Source organism: Hippocampus zosterae, chromosome 1 (assembly GCF_025434085.1).
Source record: "Hippocampus zosterae strain Florida chromosome 1, ASM2543408v3, whole genome shotgun sequence".
Classification (NCBI taxonomy): domain Eukaryota; kingdom Metazoa; phylum Chordata; class Actinopteri; order Syngnathiformes; family Syngnathidae; genus Hippocampus; species Hippocampus zosterae.
Genome location: NC_067451.1, coordinates 29,057,114 through 29,076,721, shown reverse-complemented (window position 1 = coordinate 29,076,721; position 19,608 = coordinate 29,057,114). Strand labels below are relative to the sequence as shown.

The window sequence follows — 19,608 nt, the reverse complement described above, 5'->3', positions numbered from 1 at the left end:
TTGTTCCCTTACTTTCCTGAATATCAATCAAACCTCAACCTCCAAACCAAGGTCCAAATTGAAGCATAATAAAAACAACATAACATTCTCTTAAATGGAACCGTGATTTTTGATGTACATTTATGTGGTTATCACGATAACGGGCCCCCTGAGGGCAAACCATAATTCCGACATGGCCTGCCATATAAACAAGTCCCTGCGAGGCATGGCTAATTACCAGTTTGACAGTTTGTCGTGATTTTAAAAAGTTGAGGTTTCAATAACCTTTAATTCTGTCTGTCACTCGTAATGAGCCAATGGGGCACAATATGATTGGCTCCTTGCAGAGTTGAGTAAACGGGCAGTCTCTTTGAAGATAATTGGGGCCTGTCGACCCCCCCCCCCCTCCTCCTTCTGGACGTGCAGAGAGGGGATGGGTGAGCAGTTATGCACGGAGGAGGAGGAACAAGATGAAGGAGACGGCGTAAACGTGGATGCATTTTATTCCTCTGGTGATTAATGTGCTTTTTCCTAAAAAAAAATATATATATATATATATATATATGGTGCCCGCAGATGGGTGCTAGTTATGTTGCGTTGCCTTAACTAACCTCAGTAGCCCACAAGTCTGTTCTAAAAATAGCTCAGCAATGATGGGAAAAATGGGATTGAAAGAGAAGGATGTTTACTTACATATTACTTTGTTAAAATGTATTTAAACGTTTCTTAAAGTATCAAATATTCAATATTTTGTTGAAAAAGAAAATGTATTTAATGGGGAAAAAAATTAAAGGACATTTCAGAGCTGTTATTTTAATATCATAATACCACCATTGGGTGGCACGCCAGCCTCACAGTGCAGAGGTGAAGGGTTTGATTCCAGCTCTGCCCTTCCTGTGTGGAGGTCATGTTTTTCCCATGTCTGCATGGGTTTTGACCGGGTACGCCGGATACTCCTCCCACATTCCAAAAACATGCATGGCAAGGGTCTTGGAACACTGCAATTGGCGACAGCTGGGAAAGGCTCCAGCATGCCTGCAACTCATGTGGCACTCAGCACATTGGAAATTTGATGGATGGATAAACACTACAATATTTCTTTTCCTCAGTTATCAAATACTGTCAGAATCTAATAGCAGCCCATGCTTTAGATGCTTACTGAATTGAAGCCCCACAAGATTTGCCAACTTCTCACATGACAGCCCACATGGTGCTTTAAACTTCCAGGTTTTGTTTCCAGGCACATTTTCTAACACACCCACAGTAGTCCAGCCCGCCACCCACAGATCCGCACATCTTGGCGAAATTACCAACAGTGCTCTAACCCGCTTCTGCCACGTCGCTGTGCAGCCCACCAAGCCCGATTTATGCCAAAAATGGAGCCTCCGGAGTGAACATGAATATATGAACAAATACAGAGTTAAAGCATGTTTTGGAGGAAAGCTGAATGAGAAGTATCCAAGTGGCACAATGGGGTTTCATATTTGTATCTCTCTGCGTATGCCACTTTCTGGGAACCGCAATATTACTGTCGTCATAAGGTTGCCAAGCAACCAGCTCGGCCTGCAGGAAGTCACTGGCCAAGAAAGACTTTTTTTCCCCTTTCTTAGTATCAAACCGTGTTGTGAATTCTTATTTGTTGATTTATTGATTCTCTTAACTTCTTCTTTGATAACAGAGAGAATGATCAGTCTACTCCTACAAACGTGTTGAAAGAAGGAAAAGTCACATTTCCACAGTGAGAGAAAAATATCAAATAATGACCCAAACATACCTTGAAACAATGCGGGTGGCAATTAATGTTAAGGTGCTCTATGGTGATCTTGGCATCATTGCCCACCATCTGTCCACAATACGTGCAGGGAGACGAGAAAGAGCTGCACGTGGAAGACACAGAAAAAAGATATTTGGGGGGGAAAAAACATAAAAACATTTTCATACTTCCTCTATTAAGATGCTAGGAATTCTACATGTTAGTAATTAGCTCAGTTTGAGTTGACTTTGTTCCGTGACTGTGTGCCAGAAAATTTTGAATTTGAATTAGTATTTTTTATTTTTTTAATTTGAAAAAGAGAACTCTATAATAAAGACCTTTCTTGAATACACACAGTCATGATGTTATTACATTGTTTCTCGTTTCTAGAATATGAACAGTTTTTGCCACATTTTTGGACATTGTGTTACTCCTAATGGTGCAGGCTTTCGCCACCTGGCGGCAGTATACTCGAGGCATATGGTTAAGACGAAGGAGATGGTCACAATTGCCAAGTAAGCCACATCAATATTCGTAATTCTTTGCAGAGGATAAAGATTGTGTGCCTGTGAGTAATATTATACTCGCTTTATATTGCTGCACAGTTCGTGTTCAAATAGCATTGTTCATTAGCATTTAGCTGAATGTACTAGGGCTGAACAATTAATCAAATTTAAATTGACATCGCAGTATAAGTAAATGTAATTTTCCAATCGCATAGGCTGCAATTCGAGGGGCGGGGGGGACAACTGCTTGGTCGGTCTGTCGTTTTTTTAAAATAAATATGTAGATGTATTTATTTTTTCATATATATCATCCAGATAAGTTCAGTGCTTAATTGTTGTTACATTGTTTTTCAATGTTGCTCGTAGGGAGCGAATGTTCTTGTCAGGGTTCGTCAAGGTTCAACAGGATCGTTCAAGGTCGTAAACGTTCGCCACACACATTTTCCATGCGTTCGCCTGTGCTTTTCTTGTTGCAAACGAGTTTTGAACATGTTCAAAATTTTCTTGTGACAAGAAAAGCCATTTAAACTGTTGGCGAATGGCTGGAGAACATTTGCGACCTTGTACAAACCCTGATGAACCCTGATGTGAATGCACATTCACTACCTTTGCCAACACTCACAAACGTTCGCCCCACAGTTGGATACGGGCTTTAAACAGTCTCATCTATGTAAAGCTAGGTAAAGCTTTTTTTCTCTCTCTTTATTTACAAGTGTATTTCTTTTTGTTTTATGTTTAGTTTGACAGTAAACCTCAAATGGGAGATTCAGGAACTATCAGCCAAAGTGATGTTTGTTAGAGGTAATTACCTGGAGTAAGAAGAGGACCAGCTGGAAGCGCCATAGACACAAGACAATCAGGATGTGTGCCAAAATAATTCATCAAGATTTTTTTTATCAATCACTGAAATAAAACATACCTATTGAGTGAGCCAGTGGCATTATGGGAGGACATCTCTGACGTGTCAACATACTCCTTCACGTACACGAAGGGCCTTCAATGAGCACACAGGATGAAGATGAGTTCAGACAACATGGATATTAGTTGTCACATTGATTGAAATTATTCTCACTTTTTGGTGTCGGGTTCTGGTGTGGGTGTTCGCGGGGCCTCCACGAGCACGGTCCTGGTGTCAGACAGGGCATCATCGTTAGTCTCATCGCTCAATCAGGGGTGACATGATGATAATATACACGCACGAGGCTGCATCTGCTCAGTGCAACTCAGAAAGATAATCATTTTCTGTCAGCGCCGGTTAATGTCGAGCTGCTTGATGGTGAGGACGTTTGACAAAAAGACACCTCTAAGGCACATTGGTAATCTGACATCTACAGAATCGTAATTGTGTGGGAGAAACAAGAAGAAGTTGCACTACGGTAGAGAGGCGGAATTTTTTTTAAAGATTTCTGATGATATACCCCAACTAAGCCTTTACTACAGTATATGGACAATGTCCATTTTTGTTTTGGGTTCAGTTTGGTCATGGGTTCGAGATCGAACCCATGACCTCTGCACTGTGAGGTCAACGTGCTAACCATTGGCCCACCAGGCCACGGGCTGGATTATATGTCTTTTTTAAATTGTATTTTGTTAATTTATTGGCGAATTAAATGGATCCATGTAAGAGGCTATCCCATCTTATTTTGGGTCGAAGGGAGACGACACCCTAGACTGGTTGCTGGACAATCACAGGGCATTAGAAATAATAAAATAAAATTGAAAAGGGGAACCAAGTATGAAACTCATCTCGGAATGACCTGGCCCATTTGTCTGTCTTAAAAGGCCTTTCTTTCAGCCCCAAAGTTGGCCCACCCCTGAAACTTCATAGGCTTGTGTGCCAAGGCTATATCAATTGTGCACAATGACAAGGTCACACAAACGGTTGAGATTGGAAGAAAGCTTTACTTTCCACGGTTGTAACGGCCCAATACTTTTGTTTATTTTTACATACAGATGGGAGAATTCTCAAAATACGACTGATTCTAATGTGCTAAAATAAACATGTAAAATGCTTCTGGAAAAGTCACCATTATAGTCCTGCACAACAACAAGACCAGCCTGAAAAAAGAGCTTCGACTGCAAGCGCATTAGAGCAGAAGAGAAGACCAGCAGAGCACACGGATCAAACTTTCACAAGATCATGAACTCACCGATCCATCGACAGCCCCTCCTGTTCGCCATAGGTCTCCCTGGAATATGAAAGAGAGCCGGATTAGACTTTCACTGTCGGCTGGAGCCGTCAATATGTTGGGCATGTTCCAGAAAGCGGGGATTTGTTTGTTTGGGGTTTTTTTCCCTTCTAACTCCTCCCCGCAGAGGCCAGAGATTTATTGACCAAGTGGATGACTTTGACAATTCTGTCACTTGATCATGAACTAAGAGTTTATCTCGACCTCAAGTTGCAAAAAGGCAGAAAATGTCTGGAAAATGTTCAGCGGGAAGTTTGAGTGGGAAATTTCAAGGTGCACGATATGGATGTATGATATTAGATGTGGATTATCAAGCTATTTTGCGTCATGAATAGAATGAAAACAAAAATAAAGTTAATATTGTGCTTTGTTATAAAAAGACATGCATGCAAACCTTTTTAAATAATGACGATGTTTCATTTGTTTGTGACTAATGAATTGTTTTCAAATTTCCCAATAGACAATGAATAAAATGAACACATTAGTAGTCGTGTATGGGATGTTGTGCCCTCTAAACAGCTACCAGATAGATTTTCCAAATTTGTATCACCCAAACAGATTTAAAAGTAACACTGGTCAACAAATTTGTACTTAAAAATAGTAATATATATATATATATATATATATATATATATATATATATATATATATATATATATATATATATATATATATATATATATATATATAAGTACATTTTTTAGATGATTTTCTCAAGCACATCTTCATAATAATACAGTAATTAGACGTTATATTCAAATCTGAAAGACTTGTTCAGATTGGTAGATAATGTTGGTTGTCAGATCTCCCCCATCCCATCCATTTCTGTGTGTTGAACGTTTAGCAGCATTTTGGGGAGAATTTTTAATGTCTAATTGTTTTTTTTTCTCAATGCATTTCAATGGATGTCAGTTATATTTAAAATTTGGCTAATCGTCGTCCAGGCCAATGCCAACCCCCCCCCCTCCCCACGAATACGGGGGTCCACTGTCCAGTAAATAAAGAAGTTGTTTAAATTGATTCGATAGATTTCTCCTTCTTCCGATCAGATTGGTGATCCATTCCCATTATTACAACCACTGCTATGTACAAAGTGATGTACATGGAGCAACTAACATATATACAACAATAAATTAATAACAAAGACAATAGAAAGCACAAAATAATAAATCTAAGATCAAGTCTGAGTGATGCCGAGTCAAAAGCCAAAGAATACAAATGAGTTTTGAGAAAAGTTTTAAAGATGGGCAGCGAGGGGGCTTGGCAAATGTTCAGTGGGAGGTCATTCAGAGAGCGGGACCAGCAACGGTAAAGGCTCGATCCCCTCTGAGCCTCCGCTTAGTTCTTGGTGCCTCTAATAAAGTCTGGTCCGCAGACCTTAGGCGCCGGTCAGGTGTGTAGGGGCGGATGATCTCAGAGAGGTAAGGTGGCGCGAGATTATTCAGAGATTTGAAAACAAATAGGATCTTGAAAAGAACTCTAAAATGTATCGGGAGCCAGTGAAGGGATGCCAGAGTAGGAGTTATGTGCTCCCTCTTAGGGGTACCAGTCAAGAGGCGAGCAGCAGTATTCTGGACCAACTGGAGATGCTTTATGGATGATTGGCTGACTCCAAAGGAAAGTGCATGACAGTAATCCAGCCGGGATGTGACGAACGCATGTATTACTGTTTCAAAGTGCTCCTGTGAAATTGTGTAAAGCCCAATGTAATCTAGTAATATATTTTGTAATATTTATGATTTATGGGTTAGGTTCTATAATGTGTGTGGGGGTGGGGGTGGAGGGGGTTCTGAGGCGTCAAAAAAAAAAAAAAAGAAAATCTCAAAAATCTAATGTTCTAGGGGGAAAAGACATAAGGGCATATTTGAAATCAACATCTAAAAATATGTTGGGAGATATAAAGCCATGTCTGATTAAAATTTGCTGGTGATCAGTGTCATCCCGGGGTTTCGAAATCCAACCCAGATGTCGCACGCAGGGTGCATTTATCTGATATTTGATTTGAGTGTATTTCCCTCACTTCCCACTCATTTCCATAAATTCCCCTGGAGAGTATCCAACTTTGAAAACTCTTATTTCCTACCTGATGGTGGTGATGGTTGTGACTGTGTGCATCCGCGAGTCCTGCAGGCTACGAAACACATCAAATACCAGCATTATGTAAGTTAAGTTTCCACTTAGGTTTAGCTTGTTTTCAATTAAATGCTTGACAGCCTCTTAATTTCCACACACTTATAAATCCTGCTGGAATGGCGAAAAGGAGAGAAAAAGCGACTTTAATTTGCATCTAATGAGCTCCGCCATGGGGAAATGACTACCTCTCCTCCTCCGCTTCTTCCTCTGTAGCGTGAGGGATAGTATACGCGGAGGGGGACGTCCACCTGTCCCACGGCGAGTCATTTTCTTTGGACCTAAAAATACAAGATGAGGGAGAATTTCACTTTATATGCATGGGGGGAGGCATGCGCTGACCACGCTGATGAGAAATCGTCATCTGATATCCGACCTATTTTTTATCAGCAACAGCGCGCAAGGTGTTCTGGTTCAATGAGCAGAGTGTTAATGCCGCAAAAGCCTCGCCGTAGAGCGAGAGGGAGTCAGGTAAGTGGAATAAAAGGAGTAAGACGGCTAGCTCCCCAGCCCTCCTCCAAAGGTGACTCACTTTCTTTCAAATGTAACCAGAGTCTGTTGTTCCTCTCGTTGGCCTGCTCTTGGACCCTCTTGGCTGAGTGAAAACACAGACATTGAAAGGCTTTTAGCACATTATGGACATAGGGAGAGCTGAACAAAACAAGCCGGAGTACATGGAGTGGAGGCGTAAGAGTAAATCGAAGTGCGTCACCACCTCTCCTCTGTTGTGGTCTGCAGAGGTGTTGTGGTTTCCCACGTGCGTGCCCACGACCGGTGAGTGCTTAGGCTGAAGAAGAGGCGAGCCGTGATGGAGGAGTCGCGGCACATGGAGCGGAACGATAAAATAAGTGCATTGCTCAAGAAGTGCATTTGTGCGGCTCCCGGCGCTCACTCGCGTATCCATTACAGGTTCATCAGGCTGAGGCGAATACCTTGTGGCGGTGGTGTCGATGGGGATGACGTCCTCTGCCAGCGATTCCAGGATTTGGCTCTTCAGACTTGTTAGCATGCGCAAACAAATAACATACAATTAAAGAATAAAACGAGGCATGCTGGTATGGGAGTGGTTAGCATGTCTGTCTCACAGTCCAATGCTGTGGGTTCGAATCTCGGTTCAGACCTTGTGTTGCAAGCTTTGCATATTCTATATTGTTTAGCAATGTGATTCGAAACTACCAAAATGTGAGCCGAGGAGCCAATTCTAGGTTCTAATTAAAGCTACTGCAAGAACAGAATAAAACGAGTCATTTACTTTCGTGTGTTTAATTGTGTTTGTTTTCCCTTGACCTCAAACCCAGTTCTCTGACTGTAATGCTACAATTGACAATAGTTACTGCACATGCAAGGGCAAGGACTAAGGTTTCCCCCATCTGATCATACATTGCCTCCGATCAGTCTGCAGCATACAGTACAAGTTGAGAGAGTGACCAGCATCTTAGTAATTGTGACGCCTCGAAAGAATACTTCAAACTGAATTTTAACGAGTGTAAATAACTTGTTGACAAACAAATTCGTTCCCTGCTGGTTGCATTTAACTCAACTCAACTGTATTTATAGAGCACCTTCAGACAGCCATCGCTGCATACAAAGTGCTGGACATGGAGCAACTAACATATACAACAGTAAAGCAACATATCGTAACAAAGACGGTAGAAAGCACCGAACAGCAAAACCAAGAACAAATCTGACTCATGCCGAGTCAAATGCCAAAGAATACAAGCGAGTTTGGAGGCGGGTTTTAAAGATGGGAAGCGAGGGGGCTTGCCGAATGTTCAGTGGGAGGTCATTCCACAGAGAGGGACCAGCAACAGAAAAGCCTCAGTTTAGTTCTTTGTACTTCTAATAATGTTTGGTCCGCAGACCTGAGGCGCCGGGCAGGTGTGTAGGGGCGGATGAGCTCAGAGGAATCAAAAATGTTTGTCAATATGAGGAGAAACGCAAGTAGGGACCAACTACATCGCCGTATGGACTGGTCATTTTAGTCTCCACAGCCCAATAAGTAATCATGTAAACACGCTTTATCATGAGCTAAACCAAATGCACTAAAACAGAGGAGTCGCTCTACATTCATTTTTATACGTAGAGGCCATCCCACAAATTGGTGAAATTTGTGTACCCAGGCAATAAAAATTTTTAAATGTACAATTACACGAATATTGTATCAAGCGTCCAGCACATTCACTTTTACTGTGCGACTGATGATGTTCGCTTTCTGTATCAAAGCCTCAGAGACATTGAATTGCTGAAGCATTCTGAGTGTTGTAATTTCCCTTTGTTACTGTGCTGCCTCCTCTTGTGCGAGTGTAAAACTACATATGATGACGCTGCGTTCGCTGCGCATGAGCAGTTCAGTATTTAGGAAGAGCGTGCACGTTCGTGGTGTCCTCACACATGGTCGTCCGCCTTTAAGTTCGTAAAGCCCGCAGACTTCATGACCAAAAAACTCGACCATCAAGTTTCCTATCATCGACATATGCCTTCCGCCCCTGCCTTGCACCTCTGACCATTACCTTCTGTATTGCGTCTCCAAACCCACCTTGAGTCACCCACAATCGGTCTTCCATCTCCCAAACCTGCCTTCTACCACCTATTAAAGAGCCTTACCTCAAGAAACCTGCCTCCTGTATTTTAACCGATACACCATCCTGTACCCTGTATACCCCAAACTGATCCAGCATAATTATCCTCCCCAAAACTTTCTATTAGTGACAATGCCAAGTTTAAGTATTTGCTGATTTTGATGGTAAAAACCCATGAAGCGTTTCACTACAAAAAAGATGACTTAAAATAAAACATGTCAGAGGTTGAACGATACAGTATCATAAAAAATTTAGCCAATAAAGAAAAAGGGGGAAAATGAACATGTATTTATATACAGTGTATATATACACACACACACACACACACACACACACACACACACACACACATTCCTGCACTTGCTGCACAGTGAGGACCGAGTAAAAAGGCCTACAAAGCGAGGACCACCCTTTCTGCTTGAAAAAGAAATGAAAAAGACACATTTCTAGACACAGGAGGGCGCCCTTAGGCAATACATTCCTTTAGATTAAATAAAACACCAAAGGTTAAGAAAAAGTTTTTAACTAGATAAGTGAGGACCGGGCACTGGCCATGCGTTCTTAATGATTTTGAAGTAGATTAGGTGCCATTCACCTTACTAAACATTTAATGATGTAAATTTATAATCAGGTATATTATTTTTAAACAGTTTATCACCATTAACAGGGTACTGTCATTTATTTAGTTTTATTTAGTTCTGATATTTGTGTGTTCAATACGCCACGTTTGCACTGTGGCTGAGAGAGGAAAGTATTTTAATCTGTGCTGTACATTACACAGAGAGCATATTTGACAATAAAAGCTGACTTGACTTTATGATTTATTTTTGACAAACAAAAGTACTCTTATTCAAAACTTACACGAACACCTGAAAAACTTCAACCTTCAAAACGCACACTAAAAAAACTTGCTGCGCCACAACCTGACACATGAACCCACATATACCCTACCAAATAACTGTGCTTTCAAACTCTATTCCTTTTCTCCCCTCTCTCATCCCATTCCCTCTCTCCCTTCATCTATCTCCCCCCTATGTCTCTCCCTCTCTCTATCTTTCATCTTCAAGCTTTTTTCCCAATTACATATCTTTTAATAATTTCATTGTGGAATATCTCTCCATGTGCGGTCTTCAAGGTCTGGCGATGCTTGACTACGACACTTAACGCAGTCATCTTTCCTTGGAACTTTCTTTAATGCTACAAATTTTGAAAGGTGTCGATCAATTGCTGCTCTTTCCTTTGGAGTCCGGGTCTCTTCCTTTTTTTAGTTTCCAATTCTGGAGGGAAAAAAAGAGGGTTATTAGTGGTTTAGTTGAATATAAACAGACATTCTTGAAGTTGTATTAAAATCTGAACGCTGCCTTGACTGATAACAGGACCAGAATAAAAACTCCAAAAAAAATCAAAAATGCATTGATTCAAAACATGTTTTAGGCATCTAGTTTAAAGCAACTTTGTTGACTTAAAAACACCTCAGCAGCAATTTCCCTCAAGGCATGATTCATGAGTGTTATGCTCTTTACATTATTTAATATTTTTCAATATCCTTAAAATTAATGTGGGGTTTTTTGCCTAGTCTCCGCCTTTAATGTCTTGTTTATCTATGTGGGCCCCCCAATTGGGTGGCAACCACTAAAGGGTGTACTCTGACTACAGCCCAATGACGGCTAGGATAGGCTCCAGCATGCCCCAAACTTTTGTTTTCTATTTCTGAAGCCTTCTATTGTGAAGAACATACAGAAAAAACAGTCTTTGCAAGTACAGTGATCCCTCGTTTATCGTTGTTAATGGGGACCGAAACCACCCGCGATAAACGAAAATCCGCCAAGTAGCAAAAAACCCCCCACCCTCCATATAGGTATATGAACATGTGTATGAGTATAGATATTTATAAGGCCAAATGTACTGGTATACATGCATGTTTGTAGTAATTAACAGTACTTAATGCTATATACTAATATATTTAAACATGTATAAGTTAGGTTAGTGTATAAATAACGAAATACAGTAAACACAGTCCTGTATATGTTGCTCTATGTGACTCGCTGTTGTTTTGATTATTTTCACTGCCTCTTGAGGACCTTTTGCAATCAAATACAATCAAAGCCTGAACCACTGTGCCGATTTTAGAGCAACATATGTGGTGAATATTATCTAATACGGTATGCATTACCAGTTTTCCTTGTTTGCAGTGAAATGCATTATTTTACAATCCATTCAAATGTCAGATACCAAATATGTAACTTCTGGTTGCTGATGGTGCATTGCAGGAGTGACCAACTCATTTTTGGCACAGGCCACATTGTAGTCATGGTTTCCCTTGGAGGGCCATTATGAATTTTGGGAGACCATATACATATTTAATCACCTCCACATTACATACACCACTCATAACATATTGATGGATAACTACTTTTAAAATCAGAAGTAAAAAATAATGATTGTTCTTGTGGACTTCATATGACATTTTGGTTCAGACTTTAGCAAGCCTCATGGAATTCGACATGCTTTATTTGCTTTTGCAGGCCACATAAAATGATGTGGCAGGCCAAATCCGGCCCCTGGGCCTTGACTTTGACACCTGTGGTGTAGTGGTATACTCGCATGACTTGTGTGGGATCAGTTCCTGCTCAGTGATGGTGTGAATGTGAATATTTCTGGCTGCAAACATGATTTCGTTGTCGAGAAGTTCGACTGTATCTCTCTTTGGTCAGATTTTTTTTTAATTGGATTCAATTACAATCAGTGTGTTACTGTAACCAAATTATATCATAACCCTGTAAGAGAAATTGCTATACAATAGAAATTGAAGACAACTTTACAACTGAGTAGACCACTTCAACGACTCGTCTTTCTATCTGCAAGTCACAGTGACTTGTGCTGTTTGAGTTTCTTAAATTGTTATACGGATTTATCCAACAGAAATTCATCTTACCAACTTCACTATGTTCTTTTCGAACTGCTGTCTTCTTCTTCCCAAGAGATCTGTGTCCAGTCTTTTTGTCCTCTTCATCTAAGAAAGTTGGCATGTTAGTATAATGGTAATGAAACTTTGAGTTGTGTTGACGATGCACTGACTCACCGCTGTCTTCAACATCATCGTCGTCATGTGTAAGTGTTGCAATCCTCTTTCGTTTGGTGGCGCTCCCTGATGTTGATGGTTGTTCTTGGCCATGTGTGAAAGATGCGTCATAGACTGTAAATAATAATAATAATATACTTTGGGTGAATATGCTTTGATGATACACATTTGTAATTCCTGATATATTGGAATGTACAAAAAACAATCAGGACTTGGAGCGGGGGTGTCAAACATATGGCCGGCGGGCCGTTACCGTCCGACAAGCAGGTTTGATCAGGCCCGCAGGATCATTTAAAAGTGAAAAAAATGCAGAAAAGACATGGAACGAAAATTTTGAATAACATGCAATTCATGGAGTATCCGCTAGGGGACACACCGTTTTGATCAGAGTAGAAAGACACATTGTTTTGAGAAGAAGACAACAGCAGTCCAAGTCTGTCACTGAGACGGACGGACCCAAAACAGCAGATGCTATCAAGGACATTTGAATTCATTATTCTTTACACATTTAATGGCACTCTCTTTAGTTTGTAAGGTATAGGCAGGGATTAAATTTATAATTTATATGCACAAGGCTTAAAAATTCCTTTCTTCACAAATCTCCTTTAATATAAAAGCGCATCACTGTATTTTTCAACACCAATTACTTGTTTAGTGCCCTTGTACAATCAGTTGCGATGCATATATGTGAATGATAAAAGTCAATCGTACATTTTGTCTAAGGAAATCTAAGGTGCTTCATGAAATGTTTTGTAAAAAGATATGTTCATTAAATTTCTACATTTCCGAATGTTCTTGTGCTTCTTTATAGCAGAGTACGGTATAATTTTAATGGCTCGGCCCACTTAACATCTACCGAGGCCAATGTGGCCTGAGTTTGACAGAGTGAAATGAGTTTGACACCCCTGACTTAGAGTAAGAAAAAAAATCTTACTAATGCCAGGTCTGTAACATGTCACTTGTGCTAATGTTAGAGACTCACCCAATCCATGTCTTCCCAACATTGTCTTTTTTTTCTTGACAGTCTTCTTAACTGTCTTATGGCACACCCCTCCATCTATAAAATAATGTTTTGATAGAATCAAAGTTCTTTCCACATGCATCTCAGAAATATGCCAATAATACAGCAAAAGAGGATTCAAGTCGGACAAAAAAACATTACCGCCATATTCACTGCCAGAAACATCACTCATGTCGTCATCAGCGTCATCAGCATAATTTCTTTCTTTAATTGACTGCATCTTCGGTGGCCTTTTGTAGGTGCCTGGGAGCAAGATGATGTACTCAAATGAAATTCCTTACATCTCAGAAACATAGCAATGGTGCAGTGACAGATGGTCCAAGTCAAACTGAAAGCATTACCTGTGTTTTCAGTGTCCAAGTTGGTACTGTTACCGCCTCCATCATCTTCATCATCAGATCTCGTTGCTACAGCTGAATGTGGCACTTCTCATTCTGTGAAAGATGACATTTACACCATGTAAATATGGATGGAAGACATTCACTCTTGCTCCGAGAATGAAAGGGTTTTCTCATTTATGCAAATGGTCTGGACACAGAGAAAATGAGAGCTGTCAAGGTAAAGGAATTACTAAACATCCATCCATTTTCCAATCCGCTTCATCTTCACAAGAGTCGCAGGGCATGCTGGAGCCTATCCCAGCTGTCTTTGGGAGGTCAGCGGGGGACACCCTGAACAAGTTGCTAGCCAATTGCAGGGCACACAGAGACAACCATCTCAAACTCACACCTGGGGACAATTTAGAGTGTTCAATGCATGTTATGCATGTTATGGGAATGTGGGAGGAAACCGAAGTACTTGGAGTAAGCCCACGCAGGTATGTGGTGGGAAAAATAAGCAAACGCCACATAGGAAGACTAGGACCGGAATTGAACCCTGCACCTTTGCACTGTGAGGTCGACAGGGTAACCAGCTTTAATCAGTAGTAGTTTAACGGTATTAGAACGGTATCGATCGCATGTTATCACTAACTCCCTGTTTGATTAAAAGTTCTGTCTTTGATCATTGTTCGTTACTTTTAATCCACAGGACAGATGTGTGTCAGAACAGCACACGTGTGAGGATAGTGAGAGGCAGCTGCCTGTCAAGTTGCTGCAACATCCCTCCAAATAACTCGACATACATATGTGCGTGCTTTTGTTTGCTTATTGTTATCATTGAAAAAAAGGTTCTGGTTAAAGGTGCCAGAGGCAGAGGCAACTGGGATCAATTGGTGTCTAACTAAAAATTGTTGTAACTTAGAAGTAGGTCATTTGGTCAACATTAGGTCTAACGTTTGAATGTGATTAATTTGAAATGATTCAAGGTTTCTATATTAATTCCAAGCATGAACTCTAGAGCATATATTGGCATCCCTCTTCCTGCTATGACTACTAATGTTATTTTTATTACATACCATCTTGAGCTTCCTGTCGTCTCCCTGGATCTGGTCTTCTCTTTTTGCCACTTTTCAGACCTTTGGTTGAGGTGGCTGCATGTGCTCTTCCTTTTGAAATATTCACAGTCAGAAATCAGAAAACATAATTTTACACTAAAATATGAAGGTAAAAGAAAATATGCCGATTAAGACATGCACACTGTCGTGGAAACAAAGACAGAGGGAGAAAAGAATAAATGGAAGGGGATGACTTTAAAAATATATTAATTTACATACCAGTGATAACAGAGTCCAGGGTTTGCAGACTCTTTCCCTTCAGCGACTCTGTCCCACGTTCCATCGCAAACAGTAGTTTGGCAATCTTGGCCACTTGGAAAGTTTTATCGGTCTGCCGATAAAACTCACAATGGACTCTAATGTTGTGTCCCATAAAACGAGCAACTTGCTCGAGTTCCTGATTGTTCAGGTCGAGAAGCTGACATAAGGTAGCAACATGCTTCCTTAATTTTGTTGACCTCAACAGTTCTGGGTTTTTGGCCTTGCTCTCTTGTGCGTATTTTCTGAGGCACGTGTCACATCCACGAAGATTGGTGGTAGTTCCTTTTTTGGCCATCATTTAACTTCTCTGTTCCTTTCGATTTCATACCTTTTTGTTTTGATTTACATTTTGCCTTGAGGGCCTTAGCTTCATGCAAATCAATGTGGTCCTTTTCTGATCCACTGCTGTTGGACGACCGGGACCCCCTCCCTTCACTGAATGCTGGTTTGTGGTCATCTCCACTTTGGGCGGATGACACAGACTCCTCTGATGATGATGATGGTGTTGACCTTGTGGAGAAGGCTCCGGAATGAGTCTCAGCACCAGGCCTCTCTTTGAGAAGAGGTGTATGTTGCCCTGATGGTTGGGCTTTACGCATTTGAGCCTACACATCAGGGCAGAAGAGGGAAAAACAGGGAAAATTGTTAATTTTGTAGACAACTGAGATGGTGAAAAAGAGTTTTATGCTAGATCTCGGCAATTCTGTACAAAGTTTATCTGTCTTTGCCAATGTTTTCAACACTTGTCTTCCAACTTGCATTCATGAAAATACGACAATGTTTTGTCGTCACACATTTTCACAGGATGGAAAGTAGACCAGATGGAACTAAAACCTCCATTAATAAAACAAAGTATGAGTTAATCAGCATGCATTTTCTAGTCTCATGGAAAAGAGACAAATAATACAATTTATTAAATTAAAAACTGGGCAAAAATCGATGGACATTTTAGTTGACAGGCAGAAAAAAAGAGTAAAATGAATATGATTATGTAAATTAACTCAAAATACGATAGTAATAAATAAAATGGTATAGAGTAGTATTTGAACCTGTGATGATAAAACTCATGTTGGATACACGCTTCGGATGCTCTGTGAAATTAAGCAACTGGCATTTAAAAACACAGTAAAGCAGCTCGCGTTGGCCTGCAATCCGCCTCATTCATTCGGTATTTAATTTAAAAAATACATTTTCTCGAGAAAAAATGGTTTCTGGCTAGACTAAACATGTCTAGTTTAATATAATACAGCGAGCCAGAGCACTGGTTCATTTGTCTACTTATTTCAATTCGGTATGAGTACAGAAACTAACAATTTCTGTCTCATTTTTGCCGAAATATAAACCACATAAATTCAACGCGACGCGGCCTTGCCGTAACCGCCTGAGCGCAAGCCATGTGCGTTGTTCCTAAATTGCTGTGTTCGTAGTTTGCCATTGTTTCTTCGTGTAGAAAAAAACTACATAAAGCAGCTTTAAATTAAAACCAATTGACGGCCTAGAGTTTACAGTACGCCGCGAGTAACAAGTCCTTCGGTGCTCAGTACGCAGATTGTTACGACGACACTCGTATTCGCGGGTACCCGTTTCTCGACAAAGAAAGGGTGATTGCTTACCTGGGCATTCTCATTCTGACGGTGGTGCTCCCGGTTAGGGGCGAGTCTTCTCCGTGTTTTCTCCATGTCGTTAAAAAGCCAAATGGTGTTGGTTGTCCCGGTATAGAAATATAAATGGCTGGAGTGCGCCGAAAAGTATCGCGCGAAGACAACGCTCCTCCAGCCTTTGAAGCCAACCGCTTCTTAATTGATGCGAGGGGGGGATGGGCAGAGTGGGGGGATGGGCAGAGCAGCAACTTCGGAGCGAAAACTCTACTTAAACATGATTAACCCTTTCATGGTCTTCTCACTTTAACGTTTCATATAACATAATCAGAAATTCACACAAATTCTTAAACTACATAAAGTATTGTAACAACAGTCTTCTCCGTGTTTTCTCCATGTTGTCAAAAAGCCAAATGGTGTTGGTTGTCCCGGTATAAAAATATAAATGGCTTGAGTGCGCCGAAAAGTATCGTGTGAAGACAACGCTCCTCCAGCCTTTGAAGCCAACCGCTCTTAATTGATGCGAGGGGGAAAGCGGGGGGATGGGCAGAGCAGCAACTTCGGAGCGAAAATTCTACTTAAACACGATTAACCCTTTCATGGTCTTCTTACTTTAACGTTTCATATAAAATAATCAGAAATTCACACAAATTCCTAAACTACATAAAGTATTGTAACAACATTTCAAAACACTTTAGTTATTAATTTATCAATCAAAGAAATTAAAACAAATAAAACACCTACACTGTGTATGCAATGCTCTGCTTCGGTTATTACAGTTTGGGATATTGTCAAAGCTGTTCCATATTTATGTTTGTCCATTTTTCCTACTTCCAAGACTACAACTTCACTTCAACAAGGTGACCGGCTCCCTTCCGCATCCAGCATTTAACAGTGCTGCCATTGAAACCAATATACCACGAAACTGTCAGAAGGGCTCAAGTTGTAGTTTATCAATGTAGTCATCCAATAATACTGAAATAACAACCTATATTTCCAACCTGCCTTTCCAAAAAGATGTGAAATGTTTCTTAATTTAATACAGGGGTCTCACACTCACGGGCTACAAGACGCTAATTTCAGGCCCCTCACCTTGATGTGAAACTTTGCGTCAACGAAGCGAGTCTCCACTTTGTCCCCCCCCCCCCCAGAAACCAAATATGTGTCACACCCTAATTACTGTCCATTGCATTCATCAACGAGTGGGTACTTAGCCACTGACAAAGACGCAGTTGTCCTGCACAATCTCTAATGTAGACATCTTTTTTTTTTCAAACCAAAAGTTCATTTTTACAGTGTAGCCATGTGAAAAGCTGTTCTAAAAGGACATGCATGGATGAACAACCATCCATACTGACACTCACACCTAGGGACAATTTAGAGTGTTCTATTATTCTTTCATGCATGTTTTTGGAATGTGGGAGGAAACTAGAGTACCTGGAGAAAACCCACACAGGCCCGGGGAGAACATGCAAACTCCATACAGGGAGGCTGGAGCCAAGATTGAAGGTTATCAGAACCTAGCAAGGGGCCGGTTGCGATTTGCTGTTGTAGGAACTGATTGATTAAAGGGCCGTTCACACGGCACACATTTGCTCCGGCGCTGCAACGATATATTTTGTTGCGATATATTTTGCACCGCAGCAAATTGTGTGGAGCGTTCACACGTACAAAGCCGCTTCACACGGCAGTGGAGCAAAACGACAGAAAACAAACGAGCTGTTGTGTTGGTTCTTTTTAAAACGTACTGTATATACACAACTCAAGCGACTACTAGACCGGCACGTCCTTCTCCTTCCCGGTTTCCATGCCTTCTGCTCGAGAGTGACCACCCAAGAAAACGTAAATGAACGATGACTTCAATGACAATCAGAAAAGCAAACACTAATGCACCAAACTGAAAATCAAGAGAGGAAATCACAAAATAAATTCTATGGGGGCGGGGGGTTGTGAACAAACAACAAAGGAACAAACAACTCCGAGACAGGGGGTTCGGTACTCCATACCCACGAAGCACACCCCACAGAACTCCCCGGTCTGCCAATCAAGAGGCACTCTCCCTGTTGACCACGCGATGTTGCAGAGGCGTGTCAACCAGGACAGCCCCACAACATCCAGAGCCTTGAGGAACTCCGGGCGGATCTCATCCACCCCTGGGGCCTTGCCACCGAGGAGCTTTTTAACCACATCGGTGACTTCAACCACAGAGATAGGAGAGCCCACCTCAGAGTCCCCAGGCTCTGCTTCCTCCAAGGAAGGCATGTTGGTGGAGTTGAGGAGGTCTTCGAAGTATTCTGCCCACTGGTTCACAACGTCCCGAGTTGAAGTCAGCAGCGCCCCATCCCCACTGTACACAGTGTTAGTGGTGCACTGCTTCCCCCTCCTGAGACGTCGGATGGTGGACCAGAATTTCCTCGAAGCCGTTCGGAAGTCGGCTTCCATGGCCTCACCGAACTCTTCCCATGCTCTGGTTTTTGCCTCGGCGACCACCAAAGCTGCGTTCCGCTTGGCCAGTCGATACCCGTCAGCTGCCTCTGGGGTCCCACAGGCCATAAAGGCTCGATAGGACTCCTTCTTCAGCTTGACGGCATCCCTTACTGCTGGTGTCCACCAGCGAGTACGAGGGTTGCCGCCACGACAGGCACCAACCACCTTACGGCCACAACTCAGATTGGCCGCCTCAACAATAGAGGCACGGAACATGGTCCACTCTGACTCAATGTCCCCCGTGTCCCCCGGAACATGGGAAAAGCTCTGTCGGAGGTGGGGGTTGAAACTCCTTCTGACAGGGGATTCTGCCAGACGCTCCCAACAGACCCTCACAATACGTTTGGGTCTGCCAGGACGGACCGGCATCTTCCCCCACCATCGGAGCCTACTCACCACCAGGTGGTGATCAGTTGACAGCTCCGCCCCTCTCTTCACCCGAGTGTCCAGAACATGCGGCCGCAAATCCGATGACACGACCACAAGGTCGATCATGGAACTACGGCCTAGGGTGTCCTGGTGCCAAGTGCACATGTGGACACCCTTATGTTTGAACAAGGTGTTCGTTATGGACAGTCCGTGACGAGC

The 19,608-nt window shown here is 41.8% G+C and overlaps 2 protein-coding genes and 1 long non-coding RNA gene across 30 annotated transcripts in view; 1 reads left to right on the top strand and 2 right to left on the bottom strand.

Annotated features, from left to right (window-relative positions):
* The window catches only part of LOC127607514 (sideroflexin-1), a 204,409-nt gene that overhangs the window by 110,651 nt on the left and 74,150 nt on the right, over window positions 1-19,608 (top strand). The window lies entirely within an intron of this gene.
* The window catches only part of znf185 (zinc finger protein 185 with LIM domain), a 44,416-nt gene that overhangs the window by 1,132 nt on the left and 23,676 nt on the right, over window positions 1-19,608 (bottom strand). For 27 of the 28 annotated variants that reach the window (XM_052073610.1, XM_052073637.1, XM_052073629.1 and 24 more), the window contains 10 exons: window positions 7,490-7,555; window positions 7,273-7,344; window positions 7,090-7,152; window positions 6,746-6,838; window positions 6,511-6,558; window positions 4,389-4,427; window positions 3,311-3,364; window positions 3,158-3,232; window positions 3,048-3,068; window positions 1,754-1,856 (listed from right to left, as the gene is read on the bottom strand). In XM_052073610.1, coding sequence (XP_051929570.1) covers window positions 1,754-1,856; window positions 3,048-3,068; window positions 3,158-3,232; window positions 3,311-3,364; window positions 4,389-4,427; window positions 6,511-6,558; window positions 6,746-6,838; window positions 7,090-7,152; window positions 7,273-7,344; window positions 7,490-7,555 — 634 coding nt within the window. The remainder of the gene's footprint in view (window positions 1-1,753; window positions 1,857-3,047; window positions 3,069-3,157; window positions 3,233-3,310; window positions 3,365-4,388; window positions 4,428-6,510; window positions 6,559-6,745; window positions 6,839-7,089; window positions 7,153-7,272; window positions 7,345-7,489; window positions 7,556-19,608) is intronic. The other variant, XM_052073602.1, reaches the window with a different exon arrangement.
* LOC127608206 (uncharacterized) lies at window positions 9,452-15,844 on the bottom strand. Its single transcript, XR_007964206.1, has 8 exons — window positions 14,894-15,844; window positions 14,636-14,725; window positions 13,581-13,673; window positions 13,381-13,482; window positions 13,201-13,275; window positions 12,219-12,332; window positions 12,072-12,149; window positions 9,452-10,413 (listed from the first exon to the last, which is right to left on the bottom strand). It is a non-coding gene; the product is annotated as an uncharacterized LOC127608206 (long non-coding RNA).